This window comes from Protopterus annectens, chromosome 1.part1, assembly GCF_019279795.1.
Source record: "Protopterus annectens isolate FY-2018-M chromosome 1.part1, PAN1.0, whole genome shotgun sequence".
NCBI classification, from domain to species: Eukaryota; Metazoa; Chordata; order Ceratodontiformes; family Protopteridae; genus Protopterus; species Protopterus annectens.
The window spans coordinates 469,820,809-469,843,437 of NC_056726.1; the positions used below are offsets into that span (position 1 = coordinate 469,820,809).

Consider the following 22,629-nt stretch of genomic DNA (forward strand, 5'->3'; position numbering starts at 1 on the left):
AAAAACTGATAAAGGTCTGGAAGGTTTTATTTTATTAGGAGTTACATACTTACCATAACTTGGTATCTGTGTTGTCCAATTTCATTATTCCTCACAACAGGATCTTAGGGTCTGACAACAGCAGCCCCGGATTGTCAAGAACCAAAGCCCCAATGGAAAGAGATGGGTCCGACCAGTTCGGAGCCAAAACCACCCCCCCCCAAAGTCTGTGCCAATGGTTTGGGTCCAGGACCCATGCTGCTCCAACAGCCTTGGAGCAGAGTCAGTCTGGGACACTGACGGAGTCAAGGAATATGCCATCCTCTGCTCCATCGGCATCTTTCTCAAGGTATCCTGATATTGGGATTCCAAAGTGGGAGGTTGGATCGGAAGAGGAACTGCTAGAAAGGGTGATGGGGCTTTCATGGATCCAAGATGGGTCAGAGATTGTAAGAGTCCCATCTCGATCTGAGCCTTGAGCAAACTCTGCATCACCCTGTCTATTTCATAAAGGGAGAGCCTACAGGACCTGGAAGAAACAGAATGGGAAGACCTAGCCAAAAAAGGGGACTTCCCATGCCTCGAACTATGGCTCCTAGATCTTGGATTGGAAACCTTCGGATCCAAGAACGATTTAGACAGTGATGGGGAACTATGAATCAATACGACTTCCGCCGGGAGCCAACAGGGCCTTGGGAAATGAAGTCTTAGGATCTGAAGTAGGTCTGATTCTTGAAGAAGGCATGTCTGGTGAAAGAGGTGCCGGATCTGAAGAGCTCCTCTATTCCCAGGAAGATCTGCTCCTCCTCTGATCCAAAGATGATGGATCTGACAACTTTGGTCTTTTTCGGAATCCAAAGCTGAAACCCCAGGGGAAGCTTTAGAGGGATGCTTCTTGGGCTCTTTGGACACACTGCGTTTAGCAGGTGTCTGAGCTCCAAATGAAGGTAGAAGCAGTCTCAAAATGGTTACTGCGACGATCCGCTAAGGCGTGGGAGTTGAATCCTGTGCAAACGTCACAGTCCTGTTCTAAGTGTGAGACACCCAAGTAATAGACACACCACTCATGGGCATCCAAATTCAGAATTTTGTGCCCACAAAAGGTGCATTGTTTAAAACCTGTAGGTTTGTCCAACATCTCTAGCTTAGCTTCACAAACCAGACACACACAGACACACACACAGCAGAAAGTTACAAACACCTATGCAAGCGTACACAGCAAGTACAACTACTACCAAAAAATAACAGTTGAAAAAACAAAACAAAGATACTGGGAAAGCTTATATATATATATATATATATATATATATATATATATATATATATAGAGAGAGAGAGACAAAGATAGAAGGGAAAAAATGGGCCAATGGCTGTACAGGAGAGGCAGGAAAGTGGAAAAAGAAGAAAACTACCCTACTTGCATGCTAGGTCAGCAGGGGAGGTTAAAGAATAGAATAAAAATACAAAAGGAAGTGAAAGATAGAAGAAATGGACAAAAAGTTTAAACTTACATGTTAAGGCAGCTCGAGACTATCACAATCGTGTCTATCCAGGAAGGCGGTAAATGAGATCTGAAGAGTTGGAGCTGGTGCAGGGCATTATGGGAGTGGGAGGAGTTCGAGACTCGAAGCATCAGTCTTTTGGAATGGCTGGTTCAGATCTGATGTGAAATCCTAAGACCCTATCATTAGGAATAATGAAATGGACAGTATCAGATCAGTATTTTATGAGAACTATAAACATCCTGGAAGAAAGCTGTGGTGGCTATAGTACCTGAATAGGATAAAGACCCATCAGACCCAGCCTGACATAGGCTCATTTCAATACTAAACCATGATTATAAATGTTTATGTCTATAATGGCTAAAAGAATGGCAAAAGTGATGCCAAAATTGACAGATATGGATCAATGTGGATTTATGGAGGAGAGGCAAACATTTGACATTAACAGAACACTGATGATCCAGAAGGAAGCAGAACATAAGAAAATAACACTGGTGTTGATGTGTCCTTACACAGAGAGAGCATTTGACAGAGTAAGATGGAACTTTATGAGCAGGGCAATGGCAGCAGTTGCATTCTGTCATAAAATTATAAGGTTGATTAGGAGGATAAATGAGGGATCGGAGGCGAAAATTCAAGTGGGTGGGCTCCTCTCTGATAATTTCTGCTTGAGCAGAGGAACCAAGCAGAGGTGTCCTCTTTCCCCTTTGTTATTTGCATTGCACTTCAAACCACTGGCAAAGAAAATAAGGGACTCAGAAATTCAAAGATATAACTGGTATGGTAGTCAAGAAAAGCTGGCTCTATTTGCATATGATATTATTTTAACAAAAAGGAGTTTGAGAACTAGAATATATGAACATATCAGGGATATTAACATCAAAAATGAAAATAATGCTCTTTATAGACACTCTATAAAATGTACCAACATGGATATAAAATCTTGGGTACTGGAAGAGGTTAGACAGAGAGAGAGGGGTGGAGATTGGGAAACTTTTCTGGAATTTCGAGAAATGATATGGCAAATAAGGTTGGATTCATGCACCCACCCTGGAATGAATGACCATATTTCTATCAAGCCAGCTCTAAAACTATTATCATTGAATCCCAAGAGAACACGATTGTTTAGTGGAGGTTATATATACATTTTTTTATATATGTATTGTATTTTATTATATATTGTATATATATTTTTAATACATGGATATATAGATACCTTCATTAGAACATACAGATTATATTTAAATACACAGATTACTAGTTCATTTTGTGGATATGCTCAGAATAGAACATATACAGTCAGACTTGATAGTTCTTTAGATACCAATTAACTACTACTATTAATTACTTATAATTATTTATGGAATTTTTATACCATATATGTTTATAGTTATACTGTATATTTATGGTTGATGCATAGGAATTTTAAAAGGTTTTAGTAATTGTATTAAGGCATATTTGGTAGCGTGTACTTGTTTTTTGCTTATGCCATATCCGTCCGGCAGAAATGTGTTGTATAATTAAGTAGAACAGTGATGTAATAATGAAGTGATTTATGACAACCAATGGAAAAGAATGCAACACTATTTAATGTACTTGGAGAGTTTAACAGAGGATTCTGATGAAGTCTCAGGACACGAGATGAAAGCGCGCTAATCGCCAAATAAAAGTTTTTTGCCATTCACCACAGTGGACGTTTTTGATCCAAACAGAGGAGGACAACCTTTATAGTTTGGGACAGCGGCTGTGTGTTTAGTGATTTTGATATTATTTTATTCCTGACAAAACCAGAAAAAGGACATTTTGTGTTGTGGAACATTTTGAGGCAGTTTCATATTTTTTCCAGGATAGAAAATGAATGAACCTAAAACAAGGGCAATAGCTGTAAATTATGTACACACACAAATTGGTTCAGTAATAATTCATATTTATGGAGACATGACAAAATGAAGTACTTTAGGAGTATGGATTAAAAATGATTCTGGTGTGGCAGCTAAGGATATGTGGGAAGAGACTAAACAAAAGATAACACAAAAGCTGAGAAATTGGAAGCTCTGTTACATGGGTATGGATACTAAGCCACAAGCAGTTAAAATGCTTTTAGTCACTTTAGTCTTATATACAGGTCAAGCATAGTTGCGGATAGCTATTAATAATGGGCTGAAGGATTTTATATGACAAGGGAAGATGGCTAGAATCAAGTGGGATAAGCTGATTCTTCAACAGAACAAGGTGGATTGGGATTACCCGATTTGAAGGGGTATTTCAGAGCTACACAGTTAAAAGGCTCCTATACTTAGCACAAGCAGAAATCTATAATTAAAAGTGGAATGGGATAATGATGAAACGGGGGAAAAGCTCAAGAAAAAAGGAGAGACTGGGAATTTGGACGCAGATCTTTAAGGAGAATAACAATAATCATACATAATATTACATTCATAAAGTAGCATAAAGTATTCTAAGAACTAAGCCAACACAGGAATGGAGAAAGGAGATTCTGCAATTAGGGATACATACAATAGGCAAGAGGAGACTGGAATTTATTGGAGAAAACTGGCAAAGGAACAAATGTATTGGGAGCAAATAACTACAGATGGGAAGGAAACAGAATAGGAAGATGTCAAAAATGCATTTGGACTGCAGGTTAGAGATTGCCTTCCCTATCAAGGATTGATATCATAGTATAGGCATTGAGAAAGAAATAGGGGGTCCTAAATGAAAGACTGGCACCAGAAGAGGTTTTAGTAGACTCTAGAACATAAGCTGCTTGTCAAAAAAGGAATAATTAGGACAGCATATAAAATTTTGCAAGATAACTATAACAATCAATCAGAGAAGGTTAAGGAAGGATTGGGAAGAGAGATTGGATAAGCAATTCACAAAGAAACAATGGAGGATATATGTACATCTTCCAAATATGCAGTAAAATCTAGAACATTTAGGATTTTTGCTTAGAAATATTTAGATAGGTATTTTTATACCCCAAATAGACTCCAGAGAATTTTTCCTCAGGCAGACAGCAAATGTTGGAGGTGTGATGGGAAAGAAAGAGGTAATTGGGAATATATTTTCCGGGAGTGTAACGAGAAGGCAGACTAAAAATTGCCTGCAGACTACTCTATCAGTGATGCTGAGTGAGCCAATTGGTGTAATGAGAGAAATGCTATTTCTACGCCATGATACAGAATCAGAATTACCTAGACATACTAAGGTCTTTTGGAGTCTAATTATGGTGGCTGCCAAGAAAGCAATTACTAGAAAATTAGTAGAAAATGGAAATCAAAGTCTAAACCAACTTAGAAGTAGAGAATATAATAACAGAGATAAAACAACTAGAATTGGGATCTTCAGAAAAGGGTAGGAGTAAATTACATAGAAAAAATGTGAATGAGGTATAAAAAATGCAGGATTTGAATGAGATATATAATGTTTGACTGACAATGGTTGGGTAAGGTAATTGATGTACAATGTTACAACTAAAATTATGTCAATATGGTTTGTGATGTATAATGCTTGCAACTAAGATTATGTCAATATGGTTTGTTTTCATTTATTTAAATGTATGATTGCCTGTGTCACAAAGTAATAATTTAATAAAAATACTTGCGGTGCTGCGGTAGCATTGTCGCTTCACAGTAAGACGTTGTCCTGTTCGATTCCCAGTTAGAGCGCCTTCTGTTTGAATGGGCATACCTTCATTGAAGGTTGTGCATCAGGGCTGGCAACTCGGTATGTAAAAATCCACTGCCAATCATTAGCGGACCGGAGTTCCGCTGTGGTGACCCCTAACCGGGAAAAGCCGAAAGACACAACAACTTGTTTTAAAAAAAAAAAAAAAGGTCCCAAAGAAGATCATGTGAGAGAGGCCCAAAATCTTGCTAGTGACTCCCTTTTGGTCCAGACAGCACTGGTTCCCACTTCTGTTTCATCTGGCAGGGGCAATCACCACAAGTTACCCTACAGGATGGATCTTCTCACACACCTTTTTTCCCTTCTCTACAAAGTCTTAGTAAGAGGGTTGTTCACACTTTGGATTTACATAGACAGCTCAGATATTACCTGGACAAGACAAAACATATCAGGAAATCGGAGCAACTTTTTGTTTTCTTTCGAGCAAGGAAACCGAGTTTGGCAGTATCTATACAAACCATCTCCTCATGGATTTCTAAGGCCACTTCTTTTTGCTGGTCTTTTCATGGTAAGCAGCTCACCACTTCTGATCGTACATACTCTACCTGGGCTATGGCCTCTCCTTGTGCTTTTCTTAAAGGGGCCAGTAGATACTGGTAGTATCATGAGGAAGCACCATGAATGATGCAAGTTCTGGGATTGTGGGTGGTACAAAAGATTTGAGGAGACATATTTCAAAAGGAAGCAGAATACACACCAGAATTCTGTACATGATGCATAAAGAAAGAGGATAGCATTTGGAAATAAAGAAAAATTAATGCCATCAGGCTGCTGAGTGCTGAAGCTAAAATCATCAACACTCAAAATTGGAAGAGGACAAAAACAAGTATGGGACCATGAATTACAGAGCTTCCTGGACATAAAATGATGGCAAAAAAACTTACTACAATGAGGAAAGGAGGGAAAGGAGAAAAAAAAGCAATGGAAAGAGGTATTGGAATACTACAAGAGTGAAAATTATACCAGAATGAAGGACAAGATGGACCCAATGGAATACCAAGATGGGTGGGGCGATATGGATACGGTAGCAAATGAAGCAGCATACCACTGATGAGATGCAGTGCACCATGAATGAAGATTGCACGTGAATGTAATGTACTACAAGAAAAAAATTATAGCTGCACTTCAGACTGATTTTCTCCCAGTCAATAGAGAGAGTGCCAGTGCAAGTCCTGGCTCACAATAAGGTGAACACAAGACTTTGCATGCTTCAATGCAGACATCAAATGCAGGAACCTTCCCACAGTGAACATCAAAACTGACACCTGAATTGTATGAATGGCAACATACAACTGGAAGCAAAATGGCATTCTGAGACACTAAGGAATGGTGTAAGTCCATATGCCTACAAATGCAAGAAAAATACATACATGCGCCAAAGTACAAAAGTTTCTGAAAAATATGCTAGACTGGGATGGAAGGAAGAATCAACAATCACAGACCCAAACACGAGAGTCCTCCCATGTGTTAAATCTTCAGATTCACTAATGTTACTGGCTCAGACTGGCAGATAACTTCATTATCATGAAATTCAAGCCCTTAACAGGAGTAAGAGGATGCTGATCTTGGACAATCTCACACCTAATGTATCTTCCTAAAAATATCTTGACAGACGAAGACTGAATGGTAAACAATTACACATCAGAAAAGGTAAAACCACAGGCTACACAAAGAGAACTTTTAAGAGATGAATAAACCAGTCTTAAAATAAAAATTAAATTAACAGAGTAAGACTTTTAAGACACAATACATTTACTGTTGCAGTCCACTGGCCTATGCTCACAATGAAAATCTTTTCCATTTAGTCATATCACTTCCTTGTTTTGGGCTTTTTAAGACCCCTTACAACCTGAAAGTCATTACAGGAAATCATGAAACTGCGGCAAACTGGAGTGGTACCATCCAAATACAGACTTGGCTAACTGAAACTGCAGTAAAAAATTCTTGTGAAAGTCTGAAAAATGGCAAAGAAAATAAGTTACCATTTCATTAGTAAATTAAAGATAAAGATTGCATTGGAAACCTGATAGCCATTTGGATCAGGTGATCAGATTACAGATTTCTTTTTCACCTTCAGCACTATATTCTATACCAGTTAAGAGAGGGCAGTACCTTCTGCCATCAACTGAAAGGAGGGGGAATTCATGTGCAAGACTGCTGCTCAGCAGGAAAGAAAAATGCACCTGTCTTCAAAAATGTCTAACTGGGAATTTAGAGCACAACTTTGATTGCAGAGGAGTATTATACTAAGTAGCACACAGGTCTGTGAATTTCTGTAGGTTTCTACTACATAAGTGATCTATCCAGTTGGGGGTCTAACATCATATAGAGAAAATTTGTCACAATATTTTGTTATCCTGGCAGGTATACTACAAGACATGACATTATTATGAACTACATAGTCCCAACAGTTTACTGATTCTGTGCACCAGGGAAACCATTAGTGACCCTTGCTTAATGTATCACATTATTGGACACTGAATTGAACTTAGTATTAAAATCTCTCAGAAATGGTCTTCCAAAACCAATGCTCAGATCAAATTTGTAATGATGGGGACTCAGTTCTGTTAAAATTCAAACTCCTTCTCCCACCCTCAAGACACCCAAATTAAATATCTAGAGTTTGAAAATTTGGTAATAAAACACAGGATTGCTTTGGAAGGAGTGAATGAAAAGTTGTGCACACCAATTAAAATTTTCAGCTCTTAAAAGCAGCACTGGAATAAGCTGTTCCAGCTGACCTAAAGCCCTAGCTCCAGAGATATCACAGTACTCAGTTTTTTCTCTCAAGTGAAGCGAGGTACTTAGCAATGCTGAGACAGAAGAAGACATCAACTCCCACAGCCTCAAGGAACTGAATTATTGAGATCTGTTTACCATGTCATCTCTGCCAAAAACAGTACTATGTTTTCAATACTCTCATAAGGAGGAAAATACAGATGCACAAGTCCTACTTACTTGTTACAGTAGATGCGCAAATTTCACACTGTCTTAGTGGCATATGGGTTCTGTGACTACACAAACCCCACGATGGCAATTTTCCAGAGATCAGAATGCTCTCCTCTGATCCTTTGACAGAAGACTGGCTAAGTCCCTCCTATCAGGGAAGCCTAAACACTGTCACAGAGTCAGTTATTCAGGCTTTTAGTGCTAAGTAGAAAAAACAAAAAGGACCAGAACCAAGAATTGGCTGAAATTAACCAATCTGCAACCCAAAAATACCAAAACAAATAACCAAAGCCAACCAACAAGACAACAAGGATGGATCCCACTGAACTATATACAAAATATTGGAGGTTGCTGCCCTTGAGGCAGTGTACAACTACTGTTACAGGTAAGTAGGACTTGCGCAAGTTTCTCAGTGGCTTATGAGTAGCTACCCCAAGCTTACGCTTCCTGGGAAGAAGGATTAGGATTCCAAGAGTCCCTGGAGAATGGCCCTCTCAAAGCCTGCTCTGGAACCTGAAAAAGAATCCAGTTTCCAGTCCTGTGAAAAGGTATGAAAATCAGACCAGGTTGCTGCCTCTAGAGTCCACTATTTTCCACTATACCACTGAAAAGGATAAAGCTGTGGTAGAACGTGCCTTAACCTTGCCTGGAATAGATTTAACATGATGGGAGTTCCAAATGTGTCATGTAACATTTGTCAAATAAATAAATAAAATAAAATGATCTTATTGACGAGGAGATTCCAAATGTTTTAACTGTTTCTTCTCTGTTACCGGCGTTAGAAGATGTCTATAAAACTGCATGTAAATCCACTTTGGCTTGTGAACCAGTTCCTAAAATAAGATCATAAACACTTCTAATCTCTTCCATACCTCCAGATTACTTCCAGTCAAATATATTTTTAAACCTAGCTAGATAGCATCTGTGGAAAAGTGAATTCTTGAGTTTTTGAACATGTTCAGCTTTCAAAGAATCAGAATGGATGGAATCAAGTGTTTACTATGGTCAGTATCAGAGTCCCCATCAAAATCTGCAGTATTAGACTGATCTCTAGAGAAGGTAGCCTCAAAGTCATTCTGAATAGAATACCGTCTCCAAGATTAACTGACTGTAAAACACTCTTAGCTAAGGAAACCACATCAGCCTTATACATGGTAATAACCTGACTGCTGTGTGGTGAATTTTCAGTCTTTTCTTGCTATGAACTACTCTAAAGGACAAAATATCGGGACAGTATGTCTGGCAAGCAATCACTTACCTAGGGATCCTCTCTCCTGCACCTAAAGGGTTTGGTTCTCCCTTACCTGAATCATGGTACTGGAACAGCCTCCACAGGATGTGTCTGATCCTTGTATCATGAAGCTCTGTGGGCTTTCACCAGAGGGTAACTGGGAGTAAGGTACGTGGTTTGCAGGCTAGCTTAAAGCAACAACAGATTCACATCCTCCAGGCTGAGGAATGTGTGTCGAATTTTTATTTTTAGGAGCAACTGGATTTGATACGTGGGGAGGGGAGGTATGGTAGCCCTATCAGTATCCATCAAGTCAGGGGAAAAACACCAGCCAAAATAATGATGAAGGACAATAACAGAAAACATAAACTACTTCCCTACACAGCAAATAGGACTAAACTGCATAAAACTTAGCAAAACAGTTTAAACTGTGCTATGCCTTATTCTACAACTTGCATTGTGTAGAAAACAGTACATACAGTCACAGTACCAAATATAACTTGTCCAAGTAGTGACAAAACAGAAGTTATATACTCACCATAACGTTCCATGTTTGTTGTCCTTGATCTCGCCTTCCTTCTTGTTGGTTGGGTTCAGAGCTGATCCTTGGCTCCAATTCATCCGTATTCTAAAGCTCGAGAGCTTCCACTGGCTCTAGGCTAGACCCTATCCCATCATGCCTAGAGTGAGTTACCCACATAAGACTACAATATACGGATATATAAACTATAGGCATATATATATATATATATATATATATATATGTATGTATGTATATATATATATATATATATATATATATATATAGGTTTACTATTGAAAGGTCGATCCCGACATGTGCGACTCGTCTTGCACGAACGCGGAACTGCGATCGCCACTACACCGACTCCCAGATGTGCGAACGGCAAAACCTCGCCCCTATCCGACCCATGGTAGCATGGGTGTGGAGGTGTTGCGCGGCCGGTAATGTCGATCGTCGACGTTTTTGCGGTTTCGGTTCGCTAGCAAACAGTTTTCGCAGTTTCGGTTCGCACAAACACGTCGATGAGGTCGCCGTTCGAACGAAGTGCATTCACACATTCAATAGTAAACCATATATATATATATATATATATATATATATATATATATCCACACATATATATATATATATATATATATATACATACATATATATATAAAAGCCCACCAAGACATAAGTAGAAGAAATCTCAGCCTACCCAACTCAAAGCAGGAAGGGAATCAAGGCCTATATAGCCAAAAAGATGGATAATTCCTTTCGATCCTCCAGGAGGGGGAAGGAGGGTGGGGATGCAAGAAGGAAGGCGAGATCAAGGACAACAAACATGGAACGTTATGGTGAGTACATAACTTCTTTATGTTATGTTGTTCCTCTCTCGCCTTCCTTCTTGTTGGTTGGGACCATGTCCTCAGTACCTTCTTCTTGGGTGTTTCAATGGAATAGACTCTTTAGAACCATGGAATTAAAGGATGCCCTGTTCCAGGAGGCCACATCTACTTTGTAATGAGTGATGAAAGTATGGGGATTAACCCACATAGCTGCTGCACAAACTGAGTCTAAAGGCAATCTGGCCTGAAAGGCAGTAGAGGTAGACAAGGCCCTAGTTGACTGTACTCAAATTTTTGCTGGCAACTGTTTGTTCTGTGAGTTATAGACGTAAGTAATTGTGTCTGAAAGCCATTTTGATAAAGTTATTTTTGAGACTGAAGCTCCCTTTCTGTTTTCTGCAAAGGATACAAACAATTGGTCAGATTGTCTGAATTCCTGTTTCCTGTGCAAGTAAAAATGTAACTTGTCTATGAACATCCAGCTGGTGGAGTTTATACTCTGCCGTGTTGCCATAGTTCGGGAAGAATACAGGTAGTTCTACTGATTGATTCAGACTGAAGTCTGAGCAAACTTTTGGTTGGAAGAAAGGGCAGGTCTGAGAGAAACCCTATCTTTATGAAAAATTAAATAAGAGGACGAATGGATAGAGCTTGTAATTCTGATACCCTCGTAGCTGTGGTGATGACGATCAAGAAAATAGTTTTCCAAGTCAAAAATTTTAGAGAACAAGAATTAGCTGGTTCGAACCGAGGAAGAATCAAGGCAGCTAGGACTAAATTTAGATCCCAAGGAGGAAGTGGTTCTCTTATTGGGGGTCTCAAAAGGATAGTACCCCTCACAAAAGTTTTGCATAGTCTGTGGGATATAACGTTGGAACCCATTTCTCCCACATGAAAGTTGGAAATAGCAGCCAGTTGAACTGGGATAGTTGCTGCTGCTGCTCCTTGGTTAATTCAAGGATCTTTGAAATAGGTGCAGTAAAAGGATCAATACTATTTTTGGATGCCCAACAAGAGAACCGTTTCCATTTGCTAATATACAGTTTTCTCAGAGGATTTGTGAGAGGAAATTAGAATATGTTGTACTACAGGAGAGACATCAGGAAGCCTGGCTAAGACAGGAAGTGGAGGAACCAAGTTGAAAGCTTGAAGGTCTGTAAGGATGGGTGGAGTGTGCCCGACTGATGCATCAGTAGATCCGGAACTGGGTCCAGAATCCATGGCTCCTCCTGAAGATGGGGCCATAGAAACGGGAACCAGATTTGATGAGGCCAGTAGGGGGGCAATGAGTATTAGCTTGCAACCCAAAGATTTTGCTTTCTGAAGAACCTTGGGTGTCACAGGGAACAGGGGAAAGGCATACAGAAGTCCCGGGGGCTAATCGTGAACAAGTGCATCCCTGGGGGATTGTCCCAGTGGGGGGACTAGGGTGAAATAGCTTCTGCATTTGGCATAGTTGGATGTGGCAAAAAGATCACAGCAAAGCTGGCCCCACATGTGAAAAATCTGGTTCGCAATATCCTGTTTCGGGGACCACTCATGAGGCATAAGGATAGCCCTGCTTAGCTTGTCTGTTATCACGTTGGACTTCCCCGGAATGTGTGTCGCAATCAAAAAGTATTGGGAAGACATTTCTCACTGGCACACACTTGGAGCTTCTCGACACAAGGGGTAGGATCTGGTTCCGCCTTGCTTGTTGATGTACCATACCACTGACATGTCTGCCTGAACTGCAATCGTCCCCATGGGGAGAGAGCTGTGAAGTACTTGCAACTCCAGGAGCACCGCTCTCATCTCTAGGACTTTTATGTGCAAGTGGTACTCGTGTTGTTGCCAAGTCCCATGAAAAGTCTGTCCCAGATAATGCCCCCCCACCCAATCTGGGAAGTGTATGTGGTCACTGTGGCCACTGGTTGGGGGAGGACGAAAGGTCTGTCGATTGTCAGTTGCGTGGACTGAAGCCACCATTTTAGGTCCTTCTTGCAGGTCTCCGTGATGAGAATTTCATGGGACATGGTTAGATCTTGCATGGACCATTGAGCAAACAGCAGTCACTGTAATAACCTCATGTGGAAGTGAGCCAAGGGAGCTAGCATTATTCCGGCCGCCACTCAGCCAAGGACCTTTAGAACAAATTTTGCTCGAGTCTTTTTCCTCCCGATTAAAATTGCAACTTGGTGTCGAATGGTCAACATCTTCTCCTGAGGCAATTTTGCTATTATGTCTTTGGCATCTAGATCTGCCCCTATAAATGTAATATATTGACAGGGCAACAAGGTAGATTTTTCATAGTTTACAGTGATGCCTAGCTGAGAGCAGAGGCAGATTGTGATGTCCCTTGTCTCGGTTAGTCGATGCTCGGTGGTGGCGGTAAGGAGCCAGTCGTCCAGATATGGGAACATCCAGAATCCTAGATGCCTCAAATGAGCCGTGACTACTCCCATACATTTGCTGAACACCCTGGGGACTGTGGTGAGGCCAAAGGGCAGAGCTCTGAACTGGTAGTGACTGTCTCCCAGCCGGAAACGTAAAATCTCCTGGATCGCCTCCTGGAGATCAATGGAGCACATCCAACTGTCCTTTCCCAGGAAGGGAAGTATGGACTGCAGTGTCACCATCCAGAACTTTGTCTTCTTGACAGACTTGTTGAGTTTGCTGAGATCCAAAATGGGCCTCCAGTCCCCTTTTTTCTTTGGTACTAAAAAGAACCCCGAGTAAGTTCTGGACCCGATATGGCCTGCGGGGGCTTCTTGGATGACTCATTCTCTTAGCAACCTTTGAACTTCTAGGGTTGCTTGTTCCCTTAGATTGGGTGGCAGATCTAGGATGGATTTTTGTTTTCTGGGAGGGGGGTGGCATGGAAAAAGGAATATTGTATCCCCTGGATATGATCAACTGTACCCATGCGTCTTTTGTATTACTTTGCCAGCTTCTGAGTACAGTGACAATCTTCCCCCAACTGCCTCCAGAGGTGGACAGGTGGGCCTCCTTTCAGGAGCACTGGAAGGGCCTACCAGAGAACGCATCTCTGTCGCCCTGACTCTGTGGACCCCATTTGTCACGAGGGCAGCATCTCCCATTATTATTCCCCCCTCTGCCCAGGGGAAAAATCACCACGTGTGTCAGGCGAAACTTCCTGGGATTTCCAGAACCACATTTTTCTGCTTTTTTGACCTTTGAGATAAGGTCTAGTAGGCGCAGAAAAACGTACTCCCATGGCAGAGAGTGTCTTGCCAAATTGCTCGCACCGGGTGAGAGTCTCTTACCTTCGCCCCGAACAACAATGAGCCATCAAAAGGGGCGTTAGTAAAGGAAGACTTGAAAGTGTCTGAAAATTGACAAAGGCGTATCCAGGAATGTCTCCGTAAGGCGACTCCTGTGCCTGCAGCCCTGCTCGCTCCATCGGCTGCATAGGAAATAAGCCACATGGAGGAGTTAACTACTGAAGATAAGGTCGCAAGCTGAGAAGCAGCTCTATCTGTAGCTCCCACAGCTGTTGGATCCTGTAGGTTATCTCCTAGCTCTTTCAGGAGATCCCTCTGAAGACTGGTGAATTGGGATAAATAATTCAGTGACCTAAGAGTAAAGGCCACTGAAGAAAGGACATGCTTCCCATACCTGTCCATTGTGTGGGACTATGTTCGGCAGATGGACAGAAGTAGAAGTTTCTGTTAATTCCTTCTTTGTGGCATCCACCACCATAAAATCAACTGGCATACCCTTGGTCAGGAAATGTTTGTCATCTGGTGCAGTTATGAACTTAATGGGCCTCTGAGGAACTGGTTCCATTGATTCCAGAGAGCTCCACGCCTTTCGATTTACTACCCATATCAGTGGGTCAAAGGGCGGAGACACCCAAGAGGTGGAGGGTCGGGAAACAAATGCGTCCAGGTACACAGACTCGTCTTCAGAAGGGGAAAGGGACTTCCAGCCACCCCTCTGCTTGAGGATTTCCAGGATGTCCGAGAATGAGACATCCTCAGAGAAGGACCGTGGGGACCCTTCTGAGTCCTCCAAGTCAGTGTCCGATGTCAGAGACTCAGGAGAGTCCACATGCTTCCTCTTACATATCTTCTGAGGGACCTCCTCAGGTGGGTGCTCTGGGGAGGTTTCAGAAGAGGGGGGGTTGCCCAATGGGGGCATCTTGGGACATTGGTTCCCTACGCTTAGAATGGAGGGGTGGTGAGAGGGAAAACACTGGCTCCCGTAGGGGATGGAGTAGCTGAAGCCAAGGGAGGAGCTGTCTGAGAGGACAGTACACTCATCACCTCAAAGGCACCACAATCCCGGCCCGAGAGGGTCTTCTGCTCCAAAGAGTTGAGAGACCTCTCCCGCACTGAGGGTGATGGCTCCGAAGCTAATGTGGGAGCTGAGCTTACCTGTGCCGAAGCTCCAAGAAGAAGAGTAGGGTCAAACAAGGGTCCGATGGTGCTCCCCTGTTTGGAGCCGACGAGGGAGTATTGACTCCCAGATCCCTTGATAGAAGGAGGTATCGAGGAGACTGAAGTAGATGTCGGAACAGAGAGACTGGAGGTTTTCAGAACCAATGGTTCCACCACAATGATTTCCATACACTCCGGCTCTCAGCTCAAGTGAGTCAAAGGAGGAACAGATGATCCGGGGGGGTTGAATAGTCTGCTCCACATCCATACGGGCTGGGCTCAATAAGATTTTTGCAAGAGCCGGTGTGTCTTGAGCAGCCTCTTCACCACCCTCTCCACATCATCATCTGAGAGGCTCCCAGATGACTGAGAGGAGTGGGTGGACGATCGGTGACTGCCTGCCACAGTCAGGAGAAGTGGTGACTGTGGAGCGGTCCGCACCAGTTGCAAGAAGGAGAACTTGTTCTTTTGTGACTCCTAGACAGTTCCGAGGACACTGAAGGAACAACAGGAGATAAAGTTTTGCTGGACCCGAGAATTTTCGGATCTGACTAAATTGAAGATTTGTCTTTCTGCTTCCACGACTCTGAGATAAGAACCGACGAAGATGTTGGTTTGGAGGATTTGTCTGCTTTTTTTGCCCGATTCCCTTCCACTGGTGTGTCAAAGGGCTCCTTCAATAAACCTCTCAATATGAGTTTGTTTTTGCGCTCCTGCAGGACTCTAGCGCCGAATGCGTGACAAATGGAACACGAGTCCTGCAGGTGCACAGCTCCCAGGCAATAAACACAGCTAGTATGCCCATTGGTCAGGGACATTTTTTGGGAGCAAGAGTTACACTTTTTGAATTCAGAAGGCTTGGATTCTTTGGATGCTTCTTTGGACATTATTGACAGGCACAAACAGCAATAAGCACCACAAAACCACAGCTACAAGTATCAAAAAGGGGAAAAAAATACCACTCTACAATAACCACAACAGCACTATATCTAAATTCTTAAAAAAAAAAAAAAAAAAAAAAAAAAAAAAGAAAGAAACGGAAGATAACGGAAGGGGGAGAGCTTCTAAGTTAAAAGACAACTCCCCCAACCGAAGAGAGCCTCTAACTCAAACGGCTAACTCCTTATACTGAAAGGGAAATTGGGGAAGCCTTCTAACTGAAATGGGCCAAAAGCAACGGGTGAATCCTCTAATTAAAACGGATTTGTAAGGGAAGGAAATAGGCCTGCAGGGAAAACGACGGCCTGAACAACATTAACAAAAAATGGAGATAGGGATCCTAATAACAAACACTAACAATCTACAGTAAAGTCTTCCTCAAAGATTTTACAAAATTAGAGCAAGAATATAACAAGAAAATTAAAAACTTAGCCTAAGCCAGTCTCCAGCAATCTCGAAGCTTCAAACGGCAAACGAGATCTGAGTAACTCACGCTAGGCATGATGGGATAGGGTCCAGCTTTGAGACAGCTGAGAAGGAGCCAAGGCTCGGCTCTGAACCCAAACAACAAGAAGGAAGGTGAGATAGGGACAACATAACATCATATGCCCTTAAATCAAACAGAAACCTTTTAAACCAGCGAAAATAAGTTGCATAGAGATTCCCTGGTCAGAAATGAAAAAAAAAATTCTCTACAGAAAATGAAAATAATTTGTGGTAAAGTCATGTTTTAACGATAAAACAGCTAAAGTAGTGTTATATCAGAAGTAAATGTAATAAAAATGAAAAAACTGGAATGGAATGCAATATTTTTCTGTCAGGATATTAAAATGAACCAGATAATCAACAGATAGAACAGACGTGACTAAATCATATCTGTACACACATAAGGCAGTCCCTGGTGTTCAACTGACACCACAGAACTTCATTTTTCCAGTACAAGTCAAACAATTTAGAAAGCCCTATAACTGCAAAAAAGCAGCGCTAAGCATACAAAACAACAAAAGTTAAAATTCCCAGAGGAATTAACAGCAGTAGAAAATAGCAAGAATATAAAATTTATATTTTAACTACAACAGAAAGAAAGAAATCAAAAGTATATAATAATAAACAGGAAAGGTAGTTTCCAAAAAGATCTTATCCGAATTTGGAAGTTGTAATCCACCAATGCAGGTTGCTGTGGAGATTCTAATGTGTGAGTCTTTAAGCTGACACTACAGGCCTGAATAACTGGCCTTGCGTAACAAGTGTTAGGCTTCCCTGATTGGGGGGTAGGCAATCTGCTAAAAGACAGAGTTAGAGGAAAGGATTTTGAGTTCTGGAAAGCTGCAAGTATGAGGTTTGTGCAGGCAGAGAATCTATATGTCAAGGTGGCAGTATGAAAGATGAGCAGTTATTATTCAACAATGCCTACAAAAGTACCTAATAAATTAAACCATTATGTTGGGGCTAGACATAATTTAGAAACATTCAGTATTACTGAAATGTAGCAATAAGTTGTTGAAAATGACACAGAATCTTGAGCATCTGAATCTGATTGTGCAGTACTGGGAAACATCAGTCTAGGCAAAGGATTGCCAGTACTGCTTAAGATTTTAAATGGGTAGTAGAGCTAAGTCAATGTAAAGATCCTGAATATCAATATTATTATGAACCTCCAGCATTTCTGTGATGTTTTCCTTCAGGGAATATGGATGTAAGCACTTCAATATAAATAAGGTTTCACCCAAAACTGTGAGCATTTTTAACTTCTTAACCCTGACAATGATTAAAGATGTTTAATGTTAAAATGGAATGGAAGTTGCCTTTTTTCCAGAAAAAAAAAATATTTTACTTTTTTTCTTAGAAGATAACTCCATGACATGGTTTTCTGATGGTTAAGTCAACAGGCTTGTCTAAGGCTAACTCTCACTGCTGACCTGGTATGCCTGGCACTAACCCTGCAAATGGTGTTTTGGCAAAATGTATCACACAAGAATTTGCAGCTTTCTCTAAGACCGATTTCTCTGAAGTTAAGTTCCAAATTTCTGATGATTTGTCTCCTACTGGAATGGTACATATGGGATAGCCTACTAAGAGTCACTCTGAAGATCCTCAAGTCAAGCATTGTTGTCTAAATACATATTTACAATAGCAGTACAGTCAGGTGGCAGCCAATAAGTACTTTTGGGATAGAAACCAGGATCACATGTAAATACACCCTAGCATGGCATCTACACAAAAATTCCATTGAACAAAAAGAATGTTTTTCTAAAACATCTTAAAACATGTACAACAAAAAGATGCATTTCAATGTCTATGTAAATATTCCTGGATTATAACAAAAACAGAAAAAAACATTCATTAACTTGAGAATATGAAGAGGAAAAAGTGTCTTCTAGAAAAGAATACTGCCATTTTTACTGTTCCCCACATATGTTTACAGGCACAAATAAAATACTCTTTTACCTCCATTGAAAACCACTTCACCAAGACAGTCTCTGGGCACTTTTGAAGCGCATCGCTTATGGCAGTTAAACTTGCAGTCTAAAAGAAAAACACATGAATCAAGTGTAATTTACTACTTGTCAAATCATTTTTAAGTTGAGGATTCAAAACATTAATCTCGCACAGTGAAATAAACTATCACCATATGAACTAAATGAAAATGGAGAAGTTTATTACAACAAAACTAAATTCTGAAAAACTCAAGTACTCATAATTATCCTTTTCCACATAATCTGCAACTACATATTCAGTTTAAACTCCTGTTTCTAACATCAACTGTTAAACTATATTGAAGCAGGTCCTCATGGGAAATAACTTGTATTTGAAGTTACAAAATCACTTCTATTCCTTTTAGGCCTCAAATTTCCCATTTTTTGAGCACTGTCAGTACTATATTAATAGCATTCTATATACCACACTGTTCAATCCCAATGCCTGGTGCACTTATTTCAACACTAACTGCTGATACAGCTTTTTTACATTTATATATTTATACAATTCTAATAAAAAGCAGCCTCATGTCAGACAATCACTGCTTACATTCAGTTATCAAATAATTAAGATTTGCATCCTTAATGCCAAATACAATAATCAGCTATTCTATTCAGTCATAAATTCATATTTGATTTAACATATTAACTAGCTCATTTGAAATCAAAAATTAATTAGTGACCATATTTTATTTGCATCCTGCTACAACTGTCTTAACTGGACCAGTCCCACCTTGAAGTGGAATCTACTTTATTAAATACACAGGAATCTTAAGTACTCTGTTCCAAGTCATCATCTTCAAGCTCAGATTGCAATACAGCATCCCATACAGCCCATTTCTTACTATGAAGTTCCGTTTCTGATCTCTAATAATTCTTAGTTACATATTTTTAAACAACTTTATTAAATTATCATTTAAGACACAGACACACACAAACAGAAAATAAAACAAACCAGTTTAACATTTATTTATTTACATGCATTAAGTCCAACATTACATAAATTGCTCAATACCTGCCTTCCCTTAAATCTCACTCCTCCTGAACATTATTTTGCATGCATTATTCCCACAAATTCCATTTATTTCTATGCAATTTCTCCTTTCCTAAAGATGCCATTTCATGTCCTTTTATCATCGTTACAATATTCATCACTGCGGTGGTGGTGCTGCGGTAGCGTAGTCGCCTCACAGTAAGACGCTGTCTGGTTCGATTCTCAGCTAGAGCGTCTTCTGCGTGCAGACGTGCGTGAATGGGTGTACCTTTGTTGAAGTTTGTGCGTCAGGGCTGGCAATGCGGCACATAAAAATCTATCTGCCAATCATTAGCAGACCGGAGTTCCGCTGTGGTGACCCCTGACCAGGAAAAGCCGAAAGACACAACAACAAAGTACAATTGGTTTAGATTTCTATTTCCATTTTCTAGAAATTGCTTTTTGGCAGCAAAGCGATTCAAACTTAATAAGATTTTACTATGTCTAGGCAATTCAGATCCTGTGTCCTAGCTCAAAAGAAGGTTTATATTAATCTTATTATACCTACCTTACATTTGTTTACTGGGAAAGTCCAAAAGTAGCCATTTTCAGCAGAGGCACTGGGAGAAAAGCTCCAAACACAGAAAACTTGCACCATATATGCACAGTACATCGGTTTACATAAACAAATTAACAAACCACTGTAAGCAGAATTACAAGCCAAAATATAGTGTAGATATATTTAAAACACTCAGGTGAGCATTGTTACATAGATTAATCAACATTTCAGACTTAAAATTAAAAATGAGGTGTAGAGATGTTGGGAATAGATTATAGGTAATGAGTAAGGGGTAGGGTTGTATATACGTGATATAGAAGGTGATGAGTATGGATAAGTGGGGCAGGACCTAGTACTAAGAGCGGTAAGGAGAGTAAGAAATAAAGCAGACAAGAGTGAATAGATTGATAGATGAGTAGTTAAATAAAGGATGATAACTGGCTGGTAGAGAAGAATAGTAGAAGTGAGTACTTGAGAATCAGCCTGCACTGATGCATGAGCAGAGACAAGTTTTGGATAAGAATTCTTTTAGTGACTGCTTAAAGGAAAGAAGGTTAGGTAGGGTTAGATATGAAGAGGAATGGTAGTGAGTTCCATTTTTTATCTACAGAATAGGAGAAGAGGTTTGATTCACGTGATCTGTGGTGGTGCAGTGGTTAACATCGTCGCCTCACAGCGAGAGGTTCTTCAGTTTGATTCTCATCTGGGGTTCCTTCTATGCATAGTCTGCATGTCCTCCCTGTGTTTGCTATGGGTTTCCTCCCACATTCCAAAGACATGCACCTGGAGCGTTTCTCCAGGCCTCCGGTGAAAATAGGCTCGGTTCTAGTCAGACTTTCTCGGTCTACAAACCTTAAACAAACAAACAGATAAATCAATATGTTTGCTTTATAAAGAGAAAGTTATCTTTTGAATGAAGTAGTGGAGGATGGAGTTAAGGCAGGACAGGCTACTAGTCTGAACAATGTTGTGGGGTGCAAGCAGTTTTAAAAAAGTAAAGTGACGAGGAAGAGACAGAAGAGCTGTGCAGTGTGATGCACTAGTTGTAAGCTTAGCAATTTTCAAGTTTCGCTATTGGTGAGCACTAAGTTTATGAGCATTAGAGCTCCATAAAGTACCAAGGGTAGCAGGTTATGTAGAGGAGAGGGTAGTGCTGGTAAATACCTGAAAAGCCTACCAAGTTTCTGATGCTGTTTTTTATATAAATATTTTCTTTGTATGCAGATCAAATTTCAGATTTTCATCTGTTATGACACCTAATAGCTTAGTATGATGGACAGTTTAAATTACTGTGTTATCCACGGAGAGAAATTTGAAATTGTTTTTATCTAATGTAAAAGTTTTAGGAGTAAATCTCAGCTACTCTCTCATATTTCTTCCAAATGGGAATGCCCTTGCCACGCTCCAACTTAACCCCCCCCCCCATTCCACCTTGCACTGACTCATCCAACTACCTCTATTATTTCATCCCACCCCTACTAAAACTAATTTTCTCTCTAACATCTGCTTTACTACACTCTCCATTCTCAAATATACTATTACCCTCTCCATGCATATTTTCCTCACCTATTAATGGCTAGTAGCTATATATTTTGAAATGTTAAACCTACAATTGAGTTTATAACACAAATATGCACTTTATGCAAATGTTGAAATTTCTGTACTGAATTATGTCTTTTCATTTTTGTAACATTGTGACAAGGCAATTGCAAATATCATAGAGCTTATCTGTAAATGTTTAATTAGCTGTATGAACTATGTCCTTTTGTAACATGTGAAATGTAACTTGCAATTATTGTGGAGCTTTTCTCCCCGGGCCTCCACTGAAAATGGGCTCTTCTTGGCCCAGTGGACTTCCCCAGTCAGCAAACTTAAATAAATAAATAAAACAAATAAACGGAAGAATAGAAGACCACGCTTCTTATATGATTTGTTGAAGGTGTGTCAAACTATCTGTAGAGCAGATGATTGTGGAAATCATCCAGATATTGAATGAGGGAGTTTTAACAGGAAGAGGTGTAGAAATTAGTTATGAAAATGTTAAAGGAGGGGACCAAGAAGAGAGCCTTGGGGAACACCAGTTTTGTTAGTCAGATGTGGTGACAGAAAGCTTTTCCACTTAAACAAATGTTGTCTGCTAGGTAAGTAGTGAACTGTTGGAGAGTGGGAGATGATAAACCAAGGACTGATAGTTGATGTAGGAGTTTTGGATGAGAGAAAGTACTGAAAGCCTTCGGAAGGTCAAGGAATATCTAGGAGACAATTTTGCCAGAATCCCTAGTCTTGTTTACAGTGTCCATGAAGGATACAAACGCTATGGTCTAGCCAAAAGCCATGTTGGGTAGGGGGTAGCAATTGGCTTTAAAGGAGATGGTGAAGAAGCTGCTTGTGTGCAAATTTTTCTAGAACTTTTGGGAGTGGGGACAGAATGGCTATGGGGCAAAAGTTAATTATTCCAATAAACAACGATGCCACTGTGGACCTCAGTAGCACAAAAATAAGTAAATAATAAATAAAATGCAAAATGAGGTGGCTAAAAGCAGTAAAATATAATTTTAATACAAGGTAACGGTTTTCACATCAAACGATGCTTCCTCA

The 22,629-nt window shown here is 40.4% G+C and overlaps 1 protein-coding gene across 2 annotated transcripts in view; it reads right to left on the bottom strand.

The window, feature by feature from the left end:
* LOC122805884 (serine/threonine-protein kinase D3) overlaps positions 1-22,629 on the bottom strand; it is a 2,410,388-nt gene that overhangs the window by 955,799 nt on the left and 1,431,960 nt on the right. For both annotated transcript variants that reach the window (XM_044076135.1, XM_044076141.1), the window contains exon 7: positions 18,471-18,548. In XM_044076135.1, coding sequence (XP_043932070.1) covers positions 18,471-18,548 — 78 coding nt within the window. The remainder of the gene's footprint in view (positions 1-18,470; positions 18,549-22,629) is intronic.